We start from the raw sequence: 24,118 nt of genomic DNA, 5'->3' as shown, positions 1-24,118 counted from the left end.
CTCCTAGTGCTGTTGCTGCTGCTGGGAGTTGTTCATCATCCCAGAGAGGAAGTAGGAACATCACTACTTTTACTAAACAATTGACCCTCCAACAGTCCCTAGCGATGAGGATGAAGTACGACAGCAGTCATCCTGAAGCAAAACGTATAACTGAGGCCTTGACTGCTATGTTGGTGTTAGACGTGCGTCCGGTATCCGCCATTAGTGCAGTGGGATTTAGACAATTGATGGAGGTAGTGTGTCCTCGGTTCCAAATCCCGTCTAGATTCCACCTGCATCCTCAAAGCAGCAGCGACAAGCGTGCGTCTGTCTGTTAAAGGGTGGTGACACCCTCAAAGTGTGCTACACAAACAATTAAAATATTGTTCTTTTTTTTTCGGTCTTTGTGAAATGTGTGGGATGTAGCCGCACCTGCATCCTTAAAGCAGCAGCGACAAGCGTGCGTCTGTCTGTTAAAGGGTGGTGTAACTCTCAAAGTGCTCCAAAAAATAAAAAACTATTTTTTTTATGTGTTTGTGACTTGTGTGCGATGTAGCCGCACTTGCATCCTCAAAGCAGCAGCGACAAGCGTGCGTCTGTCTGTTAAAGGGTGGTGACACCCTCAAAGTGTGCTACACAAACAATAAAAATATTCTTATTTTTTCTGTCTTTGTGAATTGTGTGGGCTGTAGCCGCACCTGCATCCTTAAAGCAGCAGCGACAAGCGTGCGTCTGTCTGTTAAAGGGTGGTGACACCCTCAAAGTGTGCTACACAAACAATTCAAATATTGTTCTTTTTTTTCTGTCTTTGTGAAATGTGTGGGCTGTAGCCGCACCTGCATCCTTAAAGCAGCAGCGACAAGCGTGCGTCTGTCTGTTAAAGGGTGGTGTAACTCTCAAAGTGCTCCAAAAAATAAAAAACTATTTTTTTAATGTGTTTGTGACTTGTGTGCGATGTAGCCGCACTTGCATCCTCAAAGCAGCAGCGACAAGCGTGCGTCTGTCTGTTAAAGGATTACATCGGTGACAGCATCCAAGTAGGCATGTCAGACAGTCCGTACCTGTACTGGCAGGAAAAAGAAGCAATTTGGAGGTCCCTGTACAAACTGGCTCTATTTTACCTGAGTTGCCCCCCCTCCAGTGTGTACTCCGAAAGAGTGTTTAGTGCAGCCGGGAACCTTGTCAGCGAAAGGCGTAGGAGGTTGCTTCCACAAAATGTGGAGAAGATGATGTTCATAAAATGAATTATCAACTCTTCCAGGGAGACCAGCCTCCAGAACGTACAGAGGGACCTGTGGTTCCAGCAGGGACGAATTAATACTCTGTGAGGATGAGGATGTACACACTGAAGAGGGTGAGGAATCGGTGGATGAGGAGGATGAGGATGACATCTTGCCTCCGTAGAGCCAGTTTGTGCAGGGACAGATTAATTGCCAGCTTGTTTTGTGGGGGCCCAAACGAACCAATCATTTCAGCCACAGTTGTGTGGCAGACCCTGGCGCTGAAATGATTGGGTTGTTAAAGTGTGCATGTCCTGTTTATACAACATAAGGGTGGGTGGGAGGGCCCAAGGACAATTCCATCTTGCACCTCTTTTTTTTCTTTGCATTATGTACAGTTTGGGGCCTAGTTTTTCAAACTGCCATCCTGTCTGCCACTGCAGTTTCACGCCTAGATGGGTCACGTGTTTGTGCCGCCCACTCGTGTCGCTTAGCATAGTCATCCAGCTACCTCAGTGCAACCTTTTGGACATAAAAACACTATTGTGAGGTGTGAGGTGTTCAGAATAGACTGGAAATTAGTGGAAATTAAGGATATTGAGGTTAATAATAGCATAGGAGCAGAAAAACCTACAAATTCTGTGATTTTAGCTGTTTTTATGCTTTTTTTCAAAAAAATTCAGATCCAAAACACAAAACCCAGAACCCAAAACACGAAGGGTGGTTTTGGCAAAACCAATCCAGATCCAAAACACGAAGAAAGATCCAGATCCAAAACCAAAACACAAAACACGAAAAGTGGCCGGTGCACACCCCTAATATATATATTATTAGGGATGTGCGCTGGACCATTTTTGCCGGATTTAGTTCTAATTCGTCGTTTGGATTTGCCAAACTGCGGTCACTGGCTTTGGATTTTTTTACAAAAATTGACAAAAAAAGCTAAAATCACATAAATTGGTCTTTTTTTTTCTTCCTAGAGTATTATTAACCTCAATAACATTAATTTCCAGTCAATTTAGAACACCTCACAGCTTATAATATTGTTTTCAACATTATTGGCCAAAGGTTGCAGTGAGCTGACTGGTTACTAAGCGACAAAGCAGCGGCACAACGACACAGACACCACAGTATAAAGCACATCTATGACACATTGCCACAGAGCAGTGGCAGAAATGAAAAGTAGTGCACCCACCCAGTGGGGTACGGCCCGCAGAATCACAGTACTTGTTTACAAAGTGGGCTACGGCCCAAGGAGTCACAGTGCACAATCTTATTCACATTACACCGCACATAGTGTCCCTGATTCACATTACACCATAAAGTAGTGTCTCTTATTTATGTTACGACACACAGTAGTGCCCCTTTTACACAATGCCCACAGTAGTGACCCTTTCACACAATGCCCACGGTAGTGCCCCTTTTACACAATGCCCTCAGTAGTGACCCTTTTACACAATGCCCACAGTAGTGACCCTTTTACACAATGCCCACAGTAAAGACCCTATTACACAATGCCCACAGTAGTGACCCTTTTACACAAAGCCCACAGTAGTAATGCCACTTATACAATGCCCACAGCAATAGTGTCCCTTACACAATGCCCCCAGCAGTGGTGTCCCTTACACAATGCCCCCTGTAGTGGTGCCCCTATGCAGTCACCTTAGTAGTAGTATGCCCCCCATTAGCAGGCCCCCAGTAGTATGCCCCCCCCCCCAGTAGTATGCTCCCCAGTAGTATTCCCCCCATTAGGCCCCCAGTAGTATGCCCTCATAAGCAGGCCCCCAGCAGTATGCCCCCCCAGTAGCAGGGCCCCATACACAAACAAACAAAAAAACTTACCTGTATCCCCGCTCCAGCCGCCGTCCGCTCTGCTGCCACGCGACGAGGAGGGAGCCGGAAGACGGAGCTCCTGAGTGAGCTTCAGCAGGCTCCCTCCATGCAGCAACCAATGAGAGTGTGTGTGATTCTCATTGGCTGCTGTAACAAACACACAGCTGCCGCTGGCGACTGTGTGTTTGATCTGTGTAGGGCAGACCGCTATCACAGCGGTCTGCTCTACACTCGAGGAACCCTGATGTCGGATTCTCTAGCGAGAATCCAACATCAGGCAGCCGCCGTTCAGCCCCGAACGGGGATCCGAGTCAGGTGGGGAACACCAGAACAGGGTTCGGGTGGACTCTGATCCCCTATGTTCGGAGCGGTTCGGATTCCACAGAATCCGAACCGCTCATCTCTAATATTAATTTTAAAAAAATAAAAAATATATATATATATAAATATTTCTGCATTGTATGTGATTTATGCTAGCGCTGACTGTCTGTGCTTTATTCTGTAACCTGTCAGTGTATATCTATCCCTTTTCTTTACAATCTGCCCTAATACAGGTATACTTAGGGTGGTTCTGAGACCGCGCATATATACTTGTTAATATTTCTGAGGTTTGTCACATACTGTTGCGTGCTGCCCGTTGACATATTTTTGGTGGAACTGTGTGTTGCATACACTGATAATGGGTCCCTGCAGCTAATCTTGGCGTCAGTCAGGACCAGTATAGCACTGCTTAATATTTCCACAATGATTTTTAGTCAGATATGCCTGGCCAGCAAATAGAGCACGATACTGCACCCATGTTTGCTATCCTGCAAGTCATGGACTGCAGGTGTGAACGGAGGATTTAACTCAGAAAGGGTTATGTACACGGCGCCATCAGGTGCTGGGCCCCCTTACCGGACCCCCTTGGCCGGTTTGTTTTCTCAAGACCCTGGCCTCCTTTGCGGATCGCCAGGCGGCCCCCATAGTTGTAACCCACTTGGGGTTAATTCAACATGCTACCCTCTCAGGGTATCTCGCAGTTCTTGTGGTTTACCCCTTTGACACAGACTATCGCTCCCTACCGGGGTTTTTCACAGTACATGCAATTCCCTCAGGTACAACAACAGTCTGTCATTTCCCCTGCAGGGATTATCACAACAGCCACCCTGGGTGGATGTAGTGTCTACAAAACACAAAATGGCGTAATAAACGCCCTGTGGTTACTTCCCAGTCTGCACTGCTGTCTAACACAGATAGTCAGCCAAGAGTGAACTGGATGATGTATCGGACTTCTTTCCCTCTCACACAAGGGGGAGCCTAAATCAAGTATTATCCCTGCTTTGGTGCTGGCGATCAAGTCCATCCTAGTTATAGAGGATGTCAAACCTGCACCTAAATCAAATCACCCTCAGTTTAAGCATCAAAGGCCCTCATTCAGAGCCGTTCGCTATTTGCAGTCGTTCGTTCAAAAACAAGGGGTGGCTATTCAAATGATCCGTTCGCACATTGCAGTCTGTTCACACCTCTAAGTTTGAACGAGCGAGCAAAACATACGCTCGTTTATTTGATAAAAACGCCCCTTGGCCGTTCGCACCATACGTCATGTCTGCTATTTATTAGATTAATCGAGTACATCGTACAGCTTATGAACTGCTCGCTATTCTTGTGGTTGTTTTTTTCAACCGCTATTTTGCGAGCAGTTCTGAATTAAACAAAAACAAGTGACGTGGTCAATGACGCTGCTGTATTAATTATGCACTCCCTTAAAACGCCCGTTTTGACCTTTAAGCACGCCTGCGTTCGAATTCCACTCCCCCGTTTTCAAGCACCTTCCCCTGTTAACACCCACATACGCATCATTCTGTCACTCAAAATAGCAGGCACTCGCTATATAGCGTACAAACGATTTTCGGCCGCACTGACTGGTTCGCGCATGCGTACTAAAAACCGTACGCATGCGCGGATGTGCGAACATCGCTCGGAACGAGCGTACTGCCACTAGCGAGCGGCTCTGAATGAGGGCCAAAGTGTCTTCGGCTGTGTTCCCCTTCTATGACCAGCGGGTGGATCACATGGCGGGAGTCTGGCTATCGCCAGATAAGAGGTATCGCAAAAGCGTTTGGCCTAATGTGTTCTATTCCCTGAGGGTCATTACAAGTAATAGGAATCACCTCCTGGGGTGGATTCTCATGTTACTCGTCTGATTAAAAGCACTACTACGCCACCCCTTCCTGCCCGGACGGATTTTATGGATCCGTAGGTGGTAACTTTGCCAGAAATCAATATACTCGCTTTCAGGGACTGTTGCCCGTCCAACCATGGCTGTCACAGGGTTGACTAATGCTATTGATGCATTTGTAGAGCTTTTTGCCTCAAAACCTTCTGGGGATCAGATGTCTTTTGTTGCTCACATAAAAAATGCAGTTTCATATGTTGGAGTAACTACATTGGATGCCAGTCGCCTAACCTTCAGGTTTCGGCTGAGACTGTGGACTCATTCAGAGTCGGTCGAAGCAACCGCACGGTCGTACGCCACCGATGTTCGCTATACTGCGCATGCGTAAAGTTTGCAATGCGCGTGCGCAAACTAGCCGCTACGATCAGAAATTTCTCTCTCCTTGAACACAGCCAGGTCGGTAGTTTGAGTGACAGATTGAGGCGTTTGTGGGTGGTAACAGGGGAAGGTGCTTTAAAACGGGGGAGTGGAGATCCGAACGCAGGCTTGCATAATTATGCGAATGGCGTTTTATGGGAGTGCATACGGTTTATGGGAGTGCATAATTAACAAAGTAGCGTCATGGCACATGTGACATGGGAGGTTTTTACACTGACATGATTGTAAAGCTTAAGAGAGGGTATGGTCAACCTTAAGCTCTACGACCAGTTCCGATGGTTCCCGATGGTCTCGATTAATCCTTATATGCCCGTATGTGCAGTGCATACAAGAAGGGGGCGTATTTGTTTGAATTCCGGCCGCTTCCTCCCCTTGGTCGGCCAGCTACCGATCCGAACTTAAGGACGCAACTTGCGAGGGAATCATTTGCATATCCGGCCCCTTTTCCCGTACGACCGTGCGGCCGCTTCGACCGACTCTGAATGAGGTCCTGTATCTGCCGCCATACCGTATGGCTGCACTCATGTAAGGCAGAGGTGGACTCCAAGATAGGATACCATATATTGGAGAGATCTTGTTTGGTACTGACCTTGACAAGATTGTAGCCACGTTGGCAGTATCACTAACGGGGAAATTTCCGTGTTCAGCTACTCCCACTTCAAGGCCTCAGACTAAATCTGTTAATTCTTTTTGTCCTCAGGGACAGCCTAAAGGCCAGTCTTTTCCTAGACTGTCTGCCTCCACAAGGGCCGAGCACGCCTAGACATCCAGGCGCCCTGCTCCTAAACCTGGTGAGACACATTCAGCCTGATGGGACAGGCCTTCATCTGGGGATTCCCAGAGTGAGATACCGACTTTTTCAGTATGCCCAGTGCTGGTGTCAAGTCACCACGGATGCTTGGGTAAGAGTTGAAGTCTCTTATGGGTACGCCCTCTCATTGTTCAGACTGCCTCCCTACATGTTTTGCTACACAGGCCCTTCTTCAGACACGAACAAGGCCTTACAAATCCAGAAAGCTATACAGTCCTTGCGGTAAGCAGGGGTAATTATGCCAGCCCCACTATCTCAGCGAGGGATTGGTTATTCTACTTTCTTTCTGGTGCAGAGGCCGAATGGTCCTCATTGACCTATCCTGTATCTGAAATTCCTGAACCAATTCCTGCAAGGTTCCCAGGTTAAGGGAACCCCTACGCTCCATCATGGAACCTGAGGACTTTATGGTATCGCTGGATATTCAGGACGCGTACCTACAGGTACCTATAGCGCCCTCTCATCAGCATTAGCTCAGGTTTGCTGTGCCACAGCAACACTTATAATTTTTCGGGCTCTGCCCTTTGGACTGTCCACAGCCCCGCCGGGGTTTACCAGATTTATGGCTTTTATGACGGCCCACCTGTTCAGGGTATCCGACTGCTCCTGTATCTGGACGGCCTCCTGTTCTTTGCAGGCTCACCAGGGTACTTTTAAAGCCATTTCCAGTTAACCATTGCTTTCATTCACAAGCACGGATGGTTAATCAACTGGGAAAAAGTCCTTCCTGAATACCTCACAGGATATGATTCATCTGGGAGCCCTGCTGGATTCTCAGAATCAGAGAATCCTTCTGAGGATGTCTCCACAGTCGCCAAGTGTCATTATACTCAATAATGCGGGTTCTGGAATCCAGGGTGTCTTCCTTCGGAAGGGTGGAATATGCTCAGTTCCATTCCAGGCCTTTGCAAAAACTGATCCTCCAGATGGAACGGGTTTCTACGTCAGATCACTGTTCAGACGATGATGCTCTCTCCGGAGGTGCGTCTGTCTCTTTCTGGGTGGCTATGGCCATCTCATCTCACCAAGGGTTGCCTCTTTTGGATCCCGAACTGGGTAATCCTTACAACGGATGCCAGTTTCTGGGGCGCAGTGACAGGTCTGCACACCTTTCAGGGCAGTTGGACGTCTGTCGATTCCACTCGAATTATTGAAACTTCAAGCTGTCTTGGGCCCTCGCTCTGGCCTAGCACATACTCCTCGGTAAACCTGTAGAGGTTCAGTTCGACAATGTCTCAACAGTGACTTACGTCTAGGAGACACTTGAAGTTGGGCAGCAATGACAGGAATGTCACACATTCTGACATAGACCAAGGGTCTCCTCCCGGCCATCTCTGCAGTGTTCATTCCGGGTTTCCTCAGCCGTCACGACATGCATCCCTGGGACTGGTCTTTCTCCAAGAGAGGTTTCTACTCCTAGTGAGCAGAGGCAGCCTCCCGGAGGTGGTCCTCATGGCCTCCTGACTCTATCACACACTGCTGGTGTTAGGGTCCAGAACTGGAGGTACTGAAGCAACCTTCGGTGACGCGTTGTCAGTGAAGTAGTCCTTCCAATTTGTATACCTGTTTTTCTCGGGTCTCCCTTCTTCCTTGAGTTCTTCGGAAGTTCAATCAAGACGGAGTTACTGTCCTGCTGGTGGCTCCAGATTGATCCAGATGTCACTGGTTCTTAGATTTTCGGAGTCTCTCCATCGACACTCCGTTCCTGCTGCCTCAATATCCAGACCTGTTGTCTCGGGGTCCTTGTCTTTTCCTGGACCTGGGTCGTTTTGTCTTTGACTGCGTCTCTACTGTAGTCCTAAGGCTTCACTGGCTCTGTCATCATCGGGATGTTTAGAGCGCATAGGCCAGCCTTTGCTGGGATCTACCACAGAATGTGGCATGCATAATTCTTATGGTATTGTACCTGTAGCTATGATACTCAGGTGTTTAGGATTTCCAGAAGTTCTGGCATTCCTTCCAGCTGGTTTGGGTCTAGCCCTCCACCTGGCCTTCCTGAAAGTGCAGATCTCTGCACTGTCGGTATGGTTTGGATGTGGAATTGCTCCACTCTCGGGTATCCAGACCCTCATTCATGGTGTTTTCTGAATTCTACCTCCCTTTATCCCCCTAGGGGCTCCTTGGGATTTGACAGTGGTCTTCGGGCCCTTCTAGGGCCTCCATTTGAACCACTAGTTTTGATAGCCCTTACGTGGTTTATGGCTTAGACTCTCTTATGGCATTTGCATCTGCCGGGAGAGTGTCGGAATTGGGGGCGTTATCATGTGGCTCCCTCTTCTGGATATTTCACCAAGACAGGGTTGTGAGTCGCACTTGCCCTGTGTTTCTTCCTAAACTGGTTTTTAAGTTCCATATTCTTCAGGAACTTATTGTACTGACACTTCAGTCTCCAGTCCTTTCAGCTGTGTTGGCCTTATTGACTGTGGTCCAGCCTCTCCAGATTTGTGTGGTCTGTTCAAGTTCCTTCAGGAAATCAGACTCCTAATTTGTGGTCTATGGATTTCACAGGAAAGGATGGCCGGCCGATAAACAGACATTGGCTAGATGGCTTCGTATATGTCTATCTCAGGGGCCTGCACATAGGAAGGCCTTTCTGTTTCTGTTGATGCTTATTCTAATCAGACTGTTTTGCCCCTCGTGGGTGGCTCGCTGTGGTGCCTCGGCTGTTCTGCCGTGCAAGGTAGCCACGTGGTCTTCTGTCCACACCATTCTAAGATTCTAGGCATTGGATTCCTTTGCCTCTCAGGATGCTTCCTTTGGGCGATGGATTCTCCTCTCATCTCAGGAGCGTCCACACCCTTACAAGGACTGCTTTGGGACATCCCCAAGGTCAACCCTGTGGACCCCTTATGGACCCTGAAGAAGAAAATGAGAGAGATGGTGAGAACTTACCCTTGTTATCTCTCTTTCTTTGAAGTCCATATGGTCCACAGGGCACCCGCCCTGACGCGCCTGGCTTCATATGGGCTGTGTTACTGGTCTCCGGTTTCCCGTCTCCTTCTCTGTGAGTATGGTTCTTGAGTGTTCCAGTCTTCTCTCTCTTTCCTCCTCCGGTCTTTGGCTACTTACAAACGGAAGTGCCTCTGGCTTGGGGGCGCGGTTATAGGGAGAGAGTGGACCCAGTGCATTCTGGGAGCTGAAAGCTTTAACTGCGTGGTGCCCGGATTTGGTTTCCAACCCAAGGTCAATCCTGTGGACCCTATGGACTTCGAAGAAAGAGAGATAACAAGTGTAAGTTCTCATTTTTTACCTAATCACAGTAAACATAATTAGAAATTATTAATTTTAAATACATTTTAAGTTGAAGGAAAAAAATATTCACTTTTTTTATTAAATGATCAGCTAATGTGCCTGGATGTGATTTTTGATACATTTGGGTGGTATGTAATATCTTATTGCCACAAATAAGAAACTTCTGTGATACATATGCCCCCTTTATGCCCCTGGCTACACACTCTGACGATGACTAGGTCAGCTGACCGACTCACCATCACAGTGGCTGATTGGCAAGCTATACATACTTACCAATTGGCCATTCAGTATGCTTGGCCAGACATCACAACAGGGCGGGCATTTAAATTTGCCTGCCTAGTTGTGATGTCAATGTCAGCGGTCCCTATGGCCAGGGTATGGATGGTCGGTAGGTCGCCCTCACACATCACCAGATATACCAATATATCTGCAAGAAATATTGGAATCGGCTGAGCCGCAGGGCCGACCTGATAGGTCTGTGAACAATTCCGTTCAGACATATTAGGTGTACACACCCACCGATGCACTTGCAATATATTGTTCGTTGATCAAATGAACGATATATCAACAAGTGTGTACCCAACTTTGTTTATTTTCGTCCATGATGTTGTGTACCTGTGAGGAGTCTATAATCCAGCATAACCAAATTCCTTAGATTTATGTAATTGCTGTTTGTATACTATAAGGCAGTGGTTCCCAAACTGGGTTCTGTGGCCCCTGGGTTGCCTTGGGGTATTTGCAAGGGAGCCATGGGTTGGTGGTCCAGAACCAAATCAAATTATTTATGGTCAATGTGATCGAAATAACCCAGTGTTGGTGGCACTAATCAAAAGATATGTGGATAACCAGAGAACAACCCTGTCCACCACCACATAACTGAGCCTAAGAATGAAAGGTAAACACAATTGACTTCATTGAATAAAAATCCTGATACTCTAGGGCAACATAAATCCAAAAAAGTTTGGGAACCACTGCTATAAGAGGTTGGTAGGAAGCCATAATTTGTATGATTCCTAGTGTGCTATTAATTAGCCAGGAATTTACAACCTGTGCACTCTTTAATAAACCTCCCTCCACATTTTGACAGATAATAGAACCGCTTTCTTTCCAGATATTTCTGAAACTGCCAATCAGAAAAAAATAGCTTATGGCTTGTACCGTTCTTAGGGGGAGATGTATCAATCCTTCTAAATAGGAGGATTGATAGATCTCTCCCTAAATATTACGGCTTTGTGAAAAGACAGGGAAACTGACACACCAGTTCCTGTCATGTAAATCCCGTCATATTTAGAGCCCATTTACTGATAGAAAGTGATAGATGGCTACCATGAACTTCTCCGAATATTAGTAATGCAGCAATGTGTTCTTTAGGGATTCAATAGACCATTCTCTTTGCCAACACACACCAGAATGGGTCATCCATCATGGGGGTATATCCAGCTGTTCTGACATACTTCCCTTCATATTCCTTAAGTTAAAAGCATGCTTAGACCGTCTTCCCCGCTCTTAAAAGCTGAAGGTTTGTCTGCTCACTGCTGCTCTGCTTAAACTCCAGTGACCTGGGGGCCGCCCACACCTGCCATGGTGAGCAGAACATCGCTCCTAAATTTTCGTCACAATCGGAACAAAGCCAGTCTGGACTGTCACGCCTAAATCACTACTTCAGTTCAGATTCTCTAGGCTTTGCCACCAATAGCATGGGGAAGCCTTTTTGACCAGCATCACAGCAGTTCAGAGCACAAGCATGATGTCAATAACGGAGGCAGGTTAATAAAAAATGCTTTATTTTAATAAAGCTTTTACTATGGGATGAATAGTTTTTAAAATATATTGTGTTTTTTTTTATATTTTCAATCTATTTTTACTATATTTTTGTTCACCACTTGCTGTCCACTGTGCATGTATGGGTTGGCTAGCTGAATCACTCATGCCCCTCAGACAAATTTAAAATAGTAGTCCCGCTAAATTGACTTTTCATCACCCCCAGATTAAGTAAACTACAAAATCTAGGGATAAATTATTGGAAACGGTGTAACTTGTCCACCATATTTAAATCTATCCTTATCATTGACTAGTAATTTCAGAGATTGGTAGTTACCGTTTTAAAAGCTGGTCTAACTGGTATTCACACTATTATGTCTCACATTTGTCCATTTGAACCATCCAATTGCCATAATCCCCCATTAGCACTGATAAACAGGTGTTCCTTTGTTTTGTTTGTGTTTTTCATAGTAATTGGTCATATATTTCTAGGAATCAGGGCATGAAACACCATCCTCTACGCGAGCATCCAGTGTGAATGGGACAGATGATGAAAAGGCCTGCCACGGTCCTCCTGACACTGAGCTGAAGATTGAGAATGATAAACTAAAGACTGCCCTTGCACAAAGGTGATTTGTGAGAGTTGTACTTAATATGCTTCTGTTCTATTGGTTTTATTCACTCTCAGTTTAATCCTGTTCTAACATGCACTCATAATCGCCAATTCTGTAGGGTGCCTGCCTGTTAGTGATAATAGAGTTGAGACCGCCATAATTCCTTCCTCTTACAGCGCTGGTCACTTCAGATTGGTTGGAATGCTGTCTGCCTCTAATATCTTGACCTCCGCTAACCATTTAGCTGTTGGTGATTATGGATAGGCTGAGTCACTACTGTATTGGCAGGATGTTGTGAATCCTCTTTACTGGGGACATGTGATGAGACTGGTCACGGGTCTGTTTTCTGATCAATGGCATGGGAGCTAAACAGATGGCACTTGGTGGTAGATGTTGGTCAAACTCTGCTGGTCAAAGAATGTTGGGTATTTAAAATTATGCTAGTTATTGGGGAAATGTGTTAGTCAAAAGACTGGTTACTGTTAAAATGTAGGGTGGTGTTATGCAAATAAGGAGTGGAACAGTTGAAATGGATGTTGTGAAACATGAAGCGTTTACATTTTGTCTCTATGTCTGTATAGCATGTATTAGAGTTGTATCATGGTCAGGTCATGCTGGTTGGGTGTAGTGTCCTAAGTCTACACTTTGCACTAACACAATTATGTTAGTAAAAATTATTAACATAATACAATTATGTCTTATGATGATGTTCAGCGGACATATAATTAATCACTAACTTGCTATAAACAGGCTTTTTGAAAACCGGATGACGGGCCATGATCATATCATTCGCCATTTTTAACTCTCTTCTAATTAAAAACACATTAGTTTTTGCTTTAATTAATCACATTTTATTTCCCCCCAAACTTGCTGCCCAATTGCAGTCTCAGTCAGAGCTGTAACATGGCTTAGTCTGCTTCTGTAAGCTAAAGTGCAAATTACAGCTTTATTCATATTATGCCAGGTTTCTAGTTGAATTCCGATATAAATAGAATTGTGATGCATTATTTGGAGCCTTCAGCTATTGTCCCTTAAATCTGTGAAGGACGTGGTCGCCATTTGTCCAGAAGGCAGAATGCACTATGGTTTATCCCATGGGCAGAAGCATGAACAGCAAGTCGCAGTAAATTAAGGTGACATTGCTCATTGCTCACATATGAGGAATAACAAAAAAGCCGCAAGGAATTATTTTATTCCTGGCACAGTACAAACCATTGTCTTCAGCTGTCTTGAATCGCTCTCTAGAAATCGCTCTAGGAATCTGACATTCTTCCTATACACAAAGGAAAAATCTTTATTAAATTGTTGACATTTTGGTACAGAATCACTATAGACCTTGCCTCACAGCTACTAAAGTACCCAGTTCCTAGGTCCATATGGAACAAGTCGGATCATGTATTTGAATTGCCTTATTAGCATGCTGTAGTTTATTCGTACTGTGCTGAGAATATATCATGCCATAATTCCCTGTTTTTTGGAAACATTCTGAGAACTGCCTTGCTTTATATTCATAGTAGATCTGACACAGTTTTACATATATATATATATATATATATATATATATATATATATATATATATATGCTGTAAAGCTACATTGTCAATCAAAATCTTTTATTGTGAGAAACATTAAAGGGAAGATGAATCTTGTAGTGTATGAATCATAAAATAATACATCCTGTTAGAACGTGATACTATATATTGACTCAAGGCAGCCACCCTCATGTAATAAATTATGAGACAGACTGATAATTGGGGGATTTACAGTTCAGAGCAGGTTTCTTAATGCTACTGCCTAAGGCCTGGTGTCGTTTGTAAATAAAATTGTAGCACAATTAGCGCTGTAAGACATTCCATCAGTATGGCTTACAGTTTTGAACAAACTCCCCATGAAATGACTTAAAAGTCCCCAATTATTGTTCTCTCTCCTTACATTTTATTTTACTAATGGATACTTTTAGGAATCATTTGAAAGTCTAAAAGATCTCCCCTAATTTCAGTACTATATCTAATGCAAATTGGATCCATTGGTAACTAATATAGCGATTTACTATTAGATACATATTGCGTGGCTCTATTAGCATTGCTCGGCATTTGAGGTCTTATTCAGGATATTTGTGCTGTGTGAGGGATTTCCTATTACAAATGCGCCTTATCAAAGTACTTTCCCTTCAGCTCCCAGCATTCGGTGTGAGCACTGCATGTAATGACTATTCTGAAGGGTCCCTAGTCTCACCTCTGTACCTCGTGTCTATCAGTGACAAAGATGGGCTGGACAGATTTATAGGTGGTTCCGGCAGCTAGTGAACGCTATTTGGGATTCCATTCATGAATGGTTTTGACACTTGCACCGTTTTAGAAGATGTAGGAAATGTCTTTTATAAAATGTATTCCCCCCCCCCTGTACCTGTAAATGGGACTGATGACCTTTTCTTCATGTAAAGGAGACAAAGGAAGTCCCAGTGGGAACCAGAGGCAGCTAATGGTACTGACAGGAACAGCTTCCACTGCATCATCTCACTCTTCATTTGAGAGCCCCAGTCCCAATAGTTTCTATATTTCAAATCTCGTTTGTGACATGACCTAGCTGGAAGCTAACCTGACTGATTTCTCCATTGTGCTGTACTATGCACAGCAGGTCTTTCCTTTGTGTAGTACTGATTCTTACAACGGTTTCCCAAGTACAAATGTAGGTTTTCCAGGAAAGAGGATTTAGAAGAGTGGCTGTAGTTTCTAACCTTGGGCAATTATCATTATTAGAATTAAATGTTGATGTAACCATGCAGCATTATGCCCTTCAAGCTAGATCGTACACTCTAACATGATATGCATAGCCATTACAATTATTTCAGCACTGATTTTTATTCCACTATTGTGTGCTATTGACTCTTCATGACATGTATCAATAGGTGTTGTTAATTTAAGTAAATAAAAAAAAAAACTGTTATTAAATGGTTTGTCAGAGGTTGTGATCCACAATATGAATAAAATAGTCCTATTACAGATTTACCTTTCTGTCATAGGGTTGGTAAATACCCTTCTTGGTAAAACGCGACACTGTTCTCATTTTCTGTTTTGATTTTTCTATAGCACTTCCAATGTGAAGAAATGGGAAACTGAGCTGGAAACTCTAAGAGAGAGTAATGCCAGGCTGTCTATGGCCCTCCAGGAGTCCATCGCTAGTGTAGAACATTGGAAGAAGCAATTTCTTACTTGTAAAGATGAGAATGACCAACTCAGGAACAAGGTAACTTGTATAGATACCCTAGATGTGATGATAATGCCTTTAAAGAAGTCTGTGGTGTGGACTATGTCTTGGTGCCAGTGCATAGTGTGTCACTGGGATATGTGGAGGAGAAAGGCTAGTTCTAATGGTCAGGGGAGCAAATGAATGAAGATACAGGACGAGATGTTCTCTATAAATGGAATGGTTCCTATTTCCCAGAGAAGGTTGGATGCATAATATGCAGATTGCATCTCCACTGCAGGAGCCGTCACACTAAGAAGAAATGCTACCGTCGTGCAGTTAAGGCTGAAATATTCTGGACTGCATCAATATTTGTTCAACTGTCACACTCCACCCACTAGGAATCATTAGTATATAGCCCAATGATGAGCAATATTCTATACTTCAATTGCCACATGCATGGTCCGCCTAAAAGAGCTGCACTTTACCCATAATAATTGAAAACAATACATCTGATTAAAGAAAGCTACAAACCTTTAATCACATATCAGAAGGCACTTTAATGCAAGATAAACAGGTGTTACAAGCTTTAACAAACAAATCTGACAAATCAATATGACTTCTTGGTGACCAGATTTTGAAAGTGAATGTTTAAGGCTGGAACAGACACAACACAATTCTACTGAGAGTTGTCTGTCCTTCAGCTTGTACTACATGCTGATTCTCGTGTACCCTGTGATAGAAAGTGGAACCCGAATAGACAATACATTTGCAGTCCACTGGTGCATAACAGAGACTGTCTGAAAGTTCCTGACGGTGTTTTAGTGTAATAAGCAGGAATTGTGCAGCCCTTTCTGGTTTAGGTGACCATGTTTTGTAGACTGCACATCTCTCTTCCTCTGATCTGAGGTCACGGCATCACTGAGATGAGAAAGTTGGCAAAGAATTAGACGAAATTCAGTCTTCATTCACATCCTCAACTTTTGCTCATTAAAAGCTAGGCCTGCGGTTGTAGATCAGTGGGAAGCCAAACATAGCTGAGGTCTACAGGCATAAAATAGAGAAAACAAATGATAGGTCAAAAAGGAAGAAGAAGATGGAGAGGCGCAGGTTACGCTCACCGAGCTTCCTACTGCCCTGCTACTGCCTGATGACACTGCTACTATGATGCTGACGATGGGATATAGGGCCTGATTCAGAGCCGCTCGTAAGCGGCCGCTCGTTCGTTCCGAGCGATGTTTGCACAACTGCGCATGCGTACGGATCGTAATATGCACGCGCGAACCAGTCAGTGCGGCAGAAAATCGTTTGTTCGCTAAATAGCGAATGCCTGCTCTTTTGAGTGACAGAATGAGGCGTATGTGGGTGGTAACAGGGGAAGGTGCTTGAAAACGGGGAGTGGAGATCCGAACGCAGGCGTGCTTAAAGGTCAAAACGGGCGTTTTATGGATGTGCATAATTAATACAGCAGCGTCATTGACCACGTCACTGGGTTATTTTGTAGTCAGAACTGCTCGCAAGATTGCGGTAGGAAAAACCAACCACAAGAATAGCGAGCAGTTCATACGCTGGTCGATGTACTCGATTAATCTAATAAATAGCGGACATGATGTAGGATGCGAGCGGCCAGGGGGCGTAGTTTTCCAAAAAACGACCGCATGTTTGGTTAGCTCGTCCAGACCTAGATGCGTGAACAGACCGCAAAGAGCGAACGGTTCATTTGAATAGCCACCCCTTTTTTCTGAACGAGTGAGCGCATATAGCGTCCGGCTCTGAATGAGGTCCATAGTCTCAAGTCTCAAGTCTTTAGTCCATAAAATATCCACATTCATTATACCAGTTTCCAACAAGTACAGACAGATCTTGCAAATGACAAAGGTCTCCATTCGTCCCACTTTACTCATGTTATGTTTTATGCACAAAATGTCTTCACTGCTAATGAAATATAGTTGTCATTTCCGTTTGTTTGTAATCTGTTGCCATACTAATGGGCCTCAGTATTCCACTTTATTTCTCGTGTTAGTTATTCATTTTATCACATATGTCAGGTGTGTTGTTTTTCTCACACACCGTATCCACTACCACGCATGTGATAAGGGTCATTTCTGTATTGTTTTCAATAGAGATATGGCTTTACTGAACTATCAATGATTAAAATAAAAAATATAAATAAAGCATATTTTAATCTATGATCTCCTTCTATCGCCGCTCTGAGGACAGGATTGTGGCAGTACTTGTTGTACCTCTGCAATTCATGATAAACAGATTTTATTTTCTGCAAAGTGGAACTGAAAGACCAAATCCAGTGAAGCCGGATCCCTTCTGTACAGGTGCTCTCATACTGGGCAGCTAAATGAACCCCTACTGCGGCCGGTCAGTATCACCAAGGCAGAAGAATATCACGGACTGCCTTGGTGAGATTTCTTTGCTAAATTAAGGCAATAGGATGTTTTCTTTTGCTATGATAAGTAGCGATAGAAAGAAAGTCACATCCCGAATATTAATAAATAAGCACATTATTCTGAATGATCTCTTTTCATGTTTCTGGGCAAATGTTTGGCCATATTATTGTTATTAATATTATTGTTCTGATAGACTGTTCTCAAGGACTCATAATCAAGGCAACCATTTAATCATTAAAAGATTAGTTTGTTCTAAAGCATACACTGTCTACCTTATTAAACATTTTATTAATAGCAATCATATCTTCAGTACTTCCCTACTGCTCTAATTTGCTGAAAGACTTCTGTCTGCCTATTAAATAAATTGAAAGTGATTTTATAAATATTTCATATAACGGCTTGTGCTCCACTGTTTCTTGTCTGTGCCCTGCTTTAAGAAATAAGAGCAGTACATATTGCTATTTCTCACACACACACACACACACACACACACACACACACACACACACACACACACACACACACACACACGTACGCACATAAAATGAACACAGCCGTTGGGTTGAAATATAAAGCTGGACCAAGTTACTGGTGGTTTAATGTGGGACAGGAAGGTTGGATTGTACTATAAGCGACACTTTGCAGATATGAGACACTACATACACTGACTAATTGTGTATATATTATTTATTGCAGCAAGTATATTCCATAAATGCTGCATGTCTCTGTATAGTTAATATTGTGAAACTTTTGGCTATAACAACAATTCCCTAAAATGTACAGTTTATTCATTATTATAATTGAGGTTTCTATTTCAATTGCCTATAAAAATTACCATGGCTAGATGAGTTTTCTTCTTCTAGTTCCATCATTCCCAAACTGAGCCAGAACATGCACTAATTGCAGCCTATAATAAATATATTATGGGTTTGGGGGCTATAAAGCATACTTGCCTACTTTTGAAAAAGCATTTCAGGGAGATTGTGAAAGCGACACCTATGAGCACAGCGGTAAAGTGGGCGTGTACTGCTACATCTGAGAGGCGTGTCATAATATTAATTTACATCCAAATGTAAATGAGCCCCAAAGCAGTTAGTAAGATCTATTTGTTGATAACACACTGATACCTTTAAGAAAATGCATGTAGGCATAGGGATCATTGTGCCTTATACCCAATGCAGGAAAATTATACTAATGATCTCATTTGAAAGTATAGATCTGTGTGTTTTTTTTTTTTTTATATGACAGCTACATAATGTGGGTACGGTGAAATCGGGGAGATTGCAAACTTTTCATGGAGTCGGGGACATTGCTATTATTTCAGGAAGTTGACAAGTATGCTATAAAGAGGAGTTAGTGCTGCAGGTAAAGTCTGTATGAGACAGTCTGAACTAACAGTGACATTTGTGTTTTGTGCAAAATTAGCAGTGAACAAGAAACTATGGGGGAGATGTATCAAACCTTCTAAAGTGGACAGGTGAATAAGTTTCCTTAGACAACCAATCAGCTTCTAGCTATCATTTTATGGAATGTACTTAATAAATGATAGCTAGGAATTTGATTGCAATGGGCAACTTATCCACTTGTCCTCTTTAGAATGTTTGATGCGTCTTCCTCAATGGTCTCAAGTATTGGCTACGGACAAGCCGGCTATGTTGTCCAACATGAACTGCAGGATTAGTTGCTATCGGATTAAAGCCGACATTCGGGCCCAAATTCAATTATCTGTGGGTTCTGTTATCATGGCTGTGACTTTTCCATAATCAATTAGAAATTGGTGAAAAGCAGGGAAAAAAAATCTTTATTTTCAGGTAAAAATGTCATACCTCAGTACAGAACCTCAGATACACCCCTCCAAATTAACAATCATACACTTGGAGGTATTTAAATAGCATAATTTGGCCAATAATTACATATTATTTTTCAGGTGATTTACTGTAAAAGCTCAAAAGAAGGCTGAATTATGTAGGTCATGTATATTGGGGTGTTGTAAAGTTGGCAAACGAGTTTTTGAACTTGCGGTTGGGAGTTGCAAGTGTTTTTTTTTTTTTTCCAGTATTTTTGAAATTTGCTTAAAAATAATTAAAAACCTCCATTACAGATATTTTTCTGTACACAAAAATAATTTAGAGGCTTTAATTTGGAGAAAAATACTTGCTTATTAACATTTTTCCATTCTTAATAAAAAAGAGGTAAAAAATAGCTATTTCAAACCTTTTAACCACTTAACTGACTTATTTCCCCAAAAGCCGTTAAAAACTATAATAATTTTCTTCATTTAATTAACTTAAGAATATATTTTTTTAAATTGGATTTAGATATTTTATTGAAAAAAAAATGCCTAGGGGGTGTCTCACAACCCCCCATCTCCATAGGTCCCCATTGTAATACTACACCCCAAGCCGAGAGGCAATAGAATCCCCAGCGGCACCATATCTCCAGTGCCATTAACCCCCACCCCCAACCCCCCCCCTAGTACTGATTCCCAGTGGCATTATCCCCTCTGTCACCAGTGTCCATAGACCCCCACTAAGACACCCCTTTCCTACCAGCCCCATGTGTCAATATAAATATATGTTTTGAATCCACTCCCCCTAGGGCCACTAATTATGTGGTGCATTACCTCGCACACACATATACCCCCACAGTGCCAAAATCCCCCCATCCTGTGGGGCAGGGGGACTGACCATCAGCTGATCTTATGCAGAAATCAGCCAAACCGTGCTGGCGTATGCGCCCCAGAAGGTAGTTTACACAGCATTCTGGGGCACGATTTTGGCAGTGGTGTCACTGGTCACGACTTTACTGCCAGGGGGATCGTCGGCAAAAGCCCAGCTGGCTGCGGTCGTATCCTATGCAACCATGTCAGTTAAATTTTTAAGTACTTACTTTTGCTTATGGCACCTAATAGCCTTCTACACCAGGGGTAGCCAACCTCGGTCCTCGAGAGCTACTAACCGTTCACGTTTTCTAGACCACCTAGCTGGTACACAGGTGTAATCATTACTCACTAACACATTTGAAAAGAACCACAGGTGGCGATAATTATTACACTTGTGATTCTGTGAGGAGACCTGGAAAATATGCACTGTTGGTAGCTCTCGAGGACCAGGGTTGCCTACCACTGTTCTACACCATTGTCCAATTTTGTTTGACTCTTTTCTTGTTGATATATCGTTTGTTCGATCGACGAACAATATATCTGTAGTGCATCAGCGGGTGTGTAAGCCCGATATGTCTGTGAATTATGTAGTTCACAGACATATCGGGTCAGCCATCAGCACAGCGAGGCTGATATAGATCTATTTGTGTATCTGCATGTGTGTACGGGCGACCCGCCGACAGCCCATACACTTTCTGCAGGGACGGCTGACACTGACATTCCAATTGTGTGGGCAAATTTACATGGTAAGTGTATAAATTACCGATCGACTGCCCTGAAGACGGATAGGTCTGCTGACTGGTGCGTCGTCTCCGTGTGTACACAGTGTTAGAAGATTACCATAAACAAAGGCTATTAGCAAATAGAATACTTACCAACATGAGCCATAACATCCCATTATTTCGATTTTCTTACTATTCTGCATCTGCCTTGTTTTGAGTAGGGAGCCCAACTCCCCAGGATTTTGGGATTGGAGTTCGGCCGGGCAGTGCTGAGCACTTGGCTCAGAGTCAGACACTTTGCCCCGGGTGGCTGTAGCTGAGCGGCTGCATATGACCGTGACATCAGAGGTCACACTGCGCAGCCCCACGCCCTCCCCTAACAGCTGCGCCCCCAGTGAGATGACATGGCACAGTGAGTGCCACGGCCGCATGGTGGATGAGTGACACATTGAGTGACAGACACTGTCGCTGTATCACAGAAAGTTGCCGCCGGTTACCACTACCTGCTGTGTGCGCAATTGAGTGCCTGGGCTGGGGGTGGGGGGCATGAAGGTTTATTTTTATTTTTTGGCTGGGGGCTGTTTTCATTGGCAAACAATGAAAGGACAGGATTGTAAGTGTCAACTGTGGTGCACTAATAGTTGAAGTAAAACTTTTATTAACTGTTAACTTTATTGGCTGTTTTCATTGATCGACTCAATCCCAGGTATCTCGGGATCCGTGGCGGCTCCAGAGGTGGGGTTGCAGTTGAGAATTCAAATAGCGGAATCACACCAACTATCATTTCAAACAAAGCCAAACATAGATGGCTGGGGCTCACTGGCAGTTTGTGTGATTTCCCTAATTTGAATTTTTGAACTGTGCTGCAGCCGCCACTGCTCAGGATTGATAAAATGAGGAGGGATTGGCTTCCCTAGTTTTGAGGATTATACATGCTGTGTGAACACAACGTGAACGCGGTCTCCGCGGCTGGAAGCCGATGGTCTGAGGGCCGATTACTGGACATTTCCGGATTTTCCAATTGATCAGTGAGAGGCCGCCAAGCCCCCACCCTGCACCCGCAGTCTCACGCATGGTAGAGACGTCTGTCTCACTGCGCGGATACGATGTGAGCGCGGGGACTGCTGTTGGAAGCTGGGGGTCCAGTGACCTATATCGGACACTACCATCCAGATAAGCTGCCTTGTGAATGTCTCATTTCTACTGAGCTACCAGAGGAATATATCGGAATCTTTGTGCAGACATTTTTTAACTTACAGTATGGACATTGCTACAATTCAGCAGCACATATTTAAATCATTATAAATTGGAATAAGAATGGTGTTTTTCAGCAGAGATTTGGATATTTAAAGGTTACATTTTATCATTGCTGTCACTGCAATACATTTACTCTTTTATATTGTGCAATATTTTGTTGTTTTTCCTGGGAACCATGCAACATTATATGTGTATATTTTAATAAATCATGTAAATCATTATTTAAATTTCATTGTGTATGGGATGCTTTAAGTATTCACTAATTGGTGAAGCACAGTTCCTCTATATACATTTTCACTATTTCTAATATCCAGTTAAGTCTGCAGAGACTTAATTGGAACAGCAACTAACCAACTAGTTTATGACTAGTACCAACAATAGACAGGAATAATTAGCGCCTATTGGTTTTTTCAAATCTGGGTAATGCTGTGTATTGGGTCACTTGGTGGATGTGGCCAGTGCAACTCTGTGAAAGGCTCAATCTAATGTCAGACTGGGATACTTGGAGCCAACTAAGTAAATTATGATATGGTACAGTACAGCTATCAATATTATTGACACTAAAACCTGTATTGGATCATATGTAACACATCCTTTGCTTAGTTAATATAGAACAATATATTTTAACTAACTACATGATCTTCTACTGTAGGGTACAAAAAACTGTTGTCTAGTGATTCCACTTATTTGTATGCAAGCCACTTGTTTTTTTATTTTTAGGTACTGAATGGTTGAGTGTTTCAATAAACATTTGGCAGTTAAGTGCAGTTATTGTAGCTGGAGTGTTTGAGACTGAGCTGTACAGATTGTGTGAATATGTGATAACCTGTCAGATATTAGGCTCATGTATTCTGAACATCAATGTCATTAGTGTCATTGTACTATAAACACATTTATCCACTGGGTTTTGTTTTCAAGATTGGAGAGCTTGAAGCACAGTGTGATGACATAGACAAGGAACGAGAGCGGAATGAAGAGCTCAGCAGGAGATTACTAGAGCTGGAATCTGACATTCAGGAAAAGGAAATTGTAAGTGGAATTTTGGATACTACTCAACACTCAATGTTTGAACCTAAAAGCATATGAGTTTGTCATATACAGAAGTATTCCTTCAACATATTAAAAGTGGCCACCAGCATCCTGCGTGAGAGTCCTACACTCCGATAAAAATGTAAGACTGTCGCATGGTATACTGGTCATCACAAATGGGGCCAGTGCCTCCATATTTGTACTCCCACTCCCAGCCAAATCCCCACTTCCAAGAAATACAAATACAGGTGTTGATGTTTTAGAACCAAATCTGTCCTATTGAGACAGTGCTGTAAACATATAAAGCAGAATGAAAAGTATTGGGTGTGGATCTAACTACCCACATGATAGATACTCTATATTGGTATAATGGAAAACCTTTAATAAGTTTCATCTTTATAGATTACTGTCGCAAAATAACACATTTCTGTAAAAATTTCAAAATTTTTTAAAATTGATTGTAGAATTCTTTTATCCCAATCGTTAAAATTAAAACATACAGTATTAAGCAGAGTACACACCGTATGACAGTGTGACCCAACAATGCGATATAACGATACACCGCGCTCCCCAATGATGCGATGTAATGATACCGTACACACTGTACAATCCGGTGTACACCGGCACAATGTATCATTACATACTGCATGTAATTACACTGCGTCTTTCATTGTATCGTCTCATCTGCTGTGCAGAATAGCAGATGGGAAGACTGCTCCGGTGTACACACTATATGATGTGTACGATATATCGTTCCTATCCGCGTCCGAATGGTACATCGTATAGTGTTGTAC

The 24,118-nt window shown here is 43.3% G+C and overlaps 1 protein-coding gene across 1 annotated transcript in view; it reads left to right on the top strand.

The window, feature by feature from the left end:
* HOMER2 (homer scaffold protein 2) overlaps positions 1 to 24,118 on the top strand; it is a 173,902-nt gene that overhangs the window by 133,167 nt on the left and 16,617 nt on the right. The window contains exons 5-7 of the mRNA XM_088472990.1: positions 11,945 to 12,081; positions 15,156 to 15,312; positions 23,214 to 23,324. Of these exons, the coding sequence (XP_088329116.1) occupies positions 11,945 to 12,081; positions 15,156 to 15,312; positions 23,214 to 23,324 (405 nt within the window). The remainder of the gene's footprint in view (positions 1 to 11,944; positions 12,082 to 15,155; positions 15,313 to 23,213; positions 23,325 to 24,118) is intronic.

This window comes from Taudactylus pleione, unplaced genomic scaffold, assembly GCF_031769625.1.
Source record: "Taudactylus pleione unplaced genomic scaffold, aTauple2 ptg000129l, whole genome shotgun sequence".
In the NCBI taxonomy this organism is placed as follows: Eukaryota; Metazoa; Chordata; class Amphibia; order Anura; family Myobatrachidae; genus Taudactylus; species Taudactylus pleione.
This window is presented reverse-complemented; position numbering and strand designations above follow the sequence as displayed.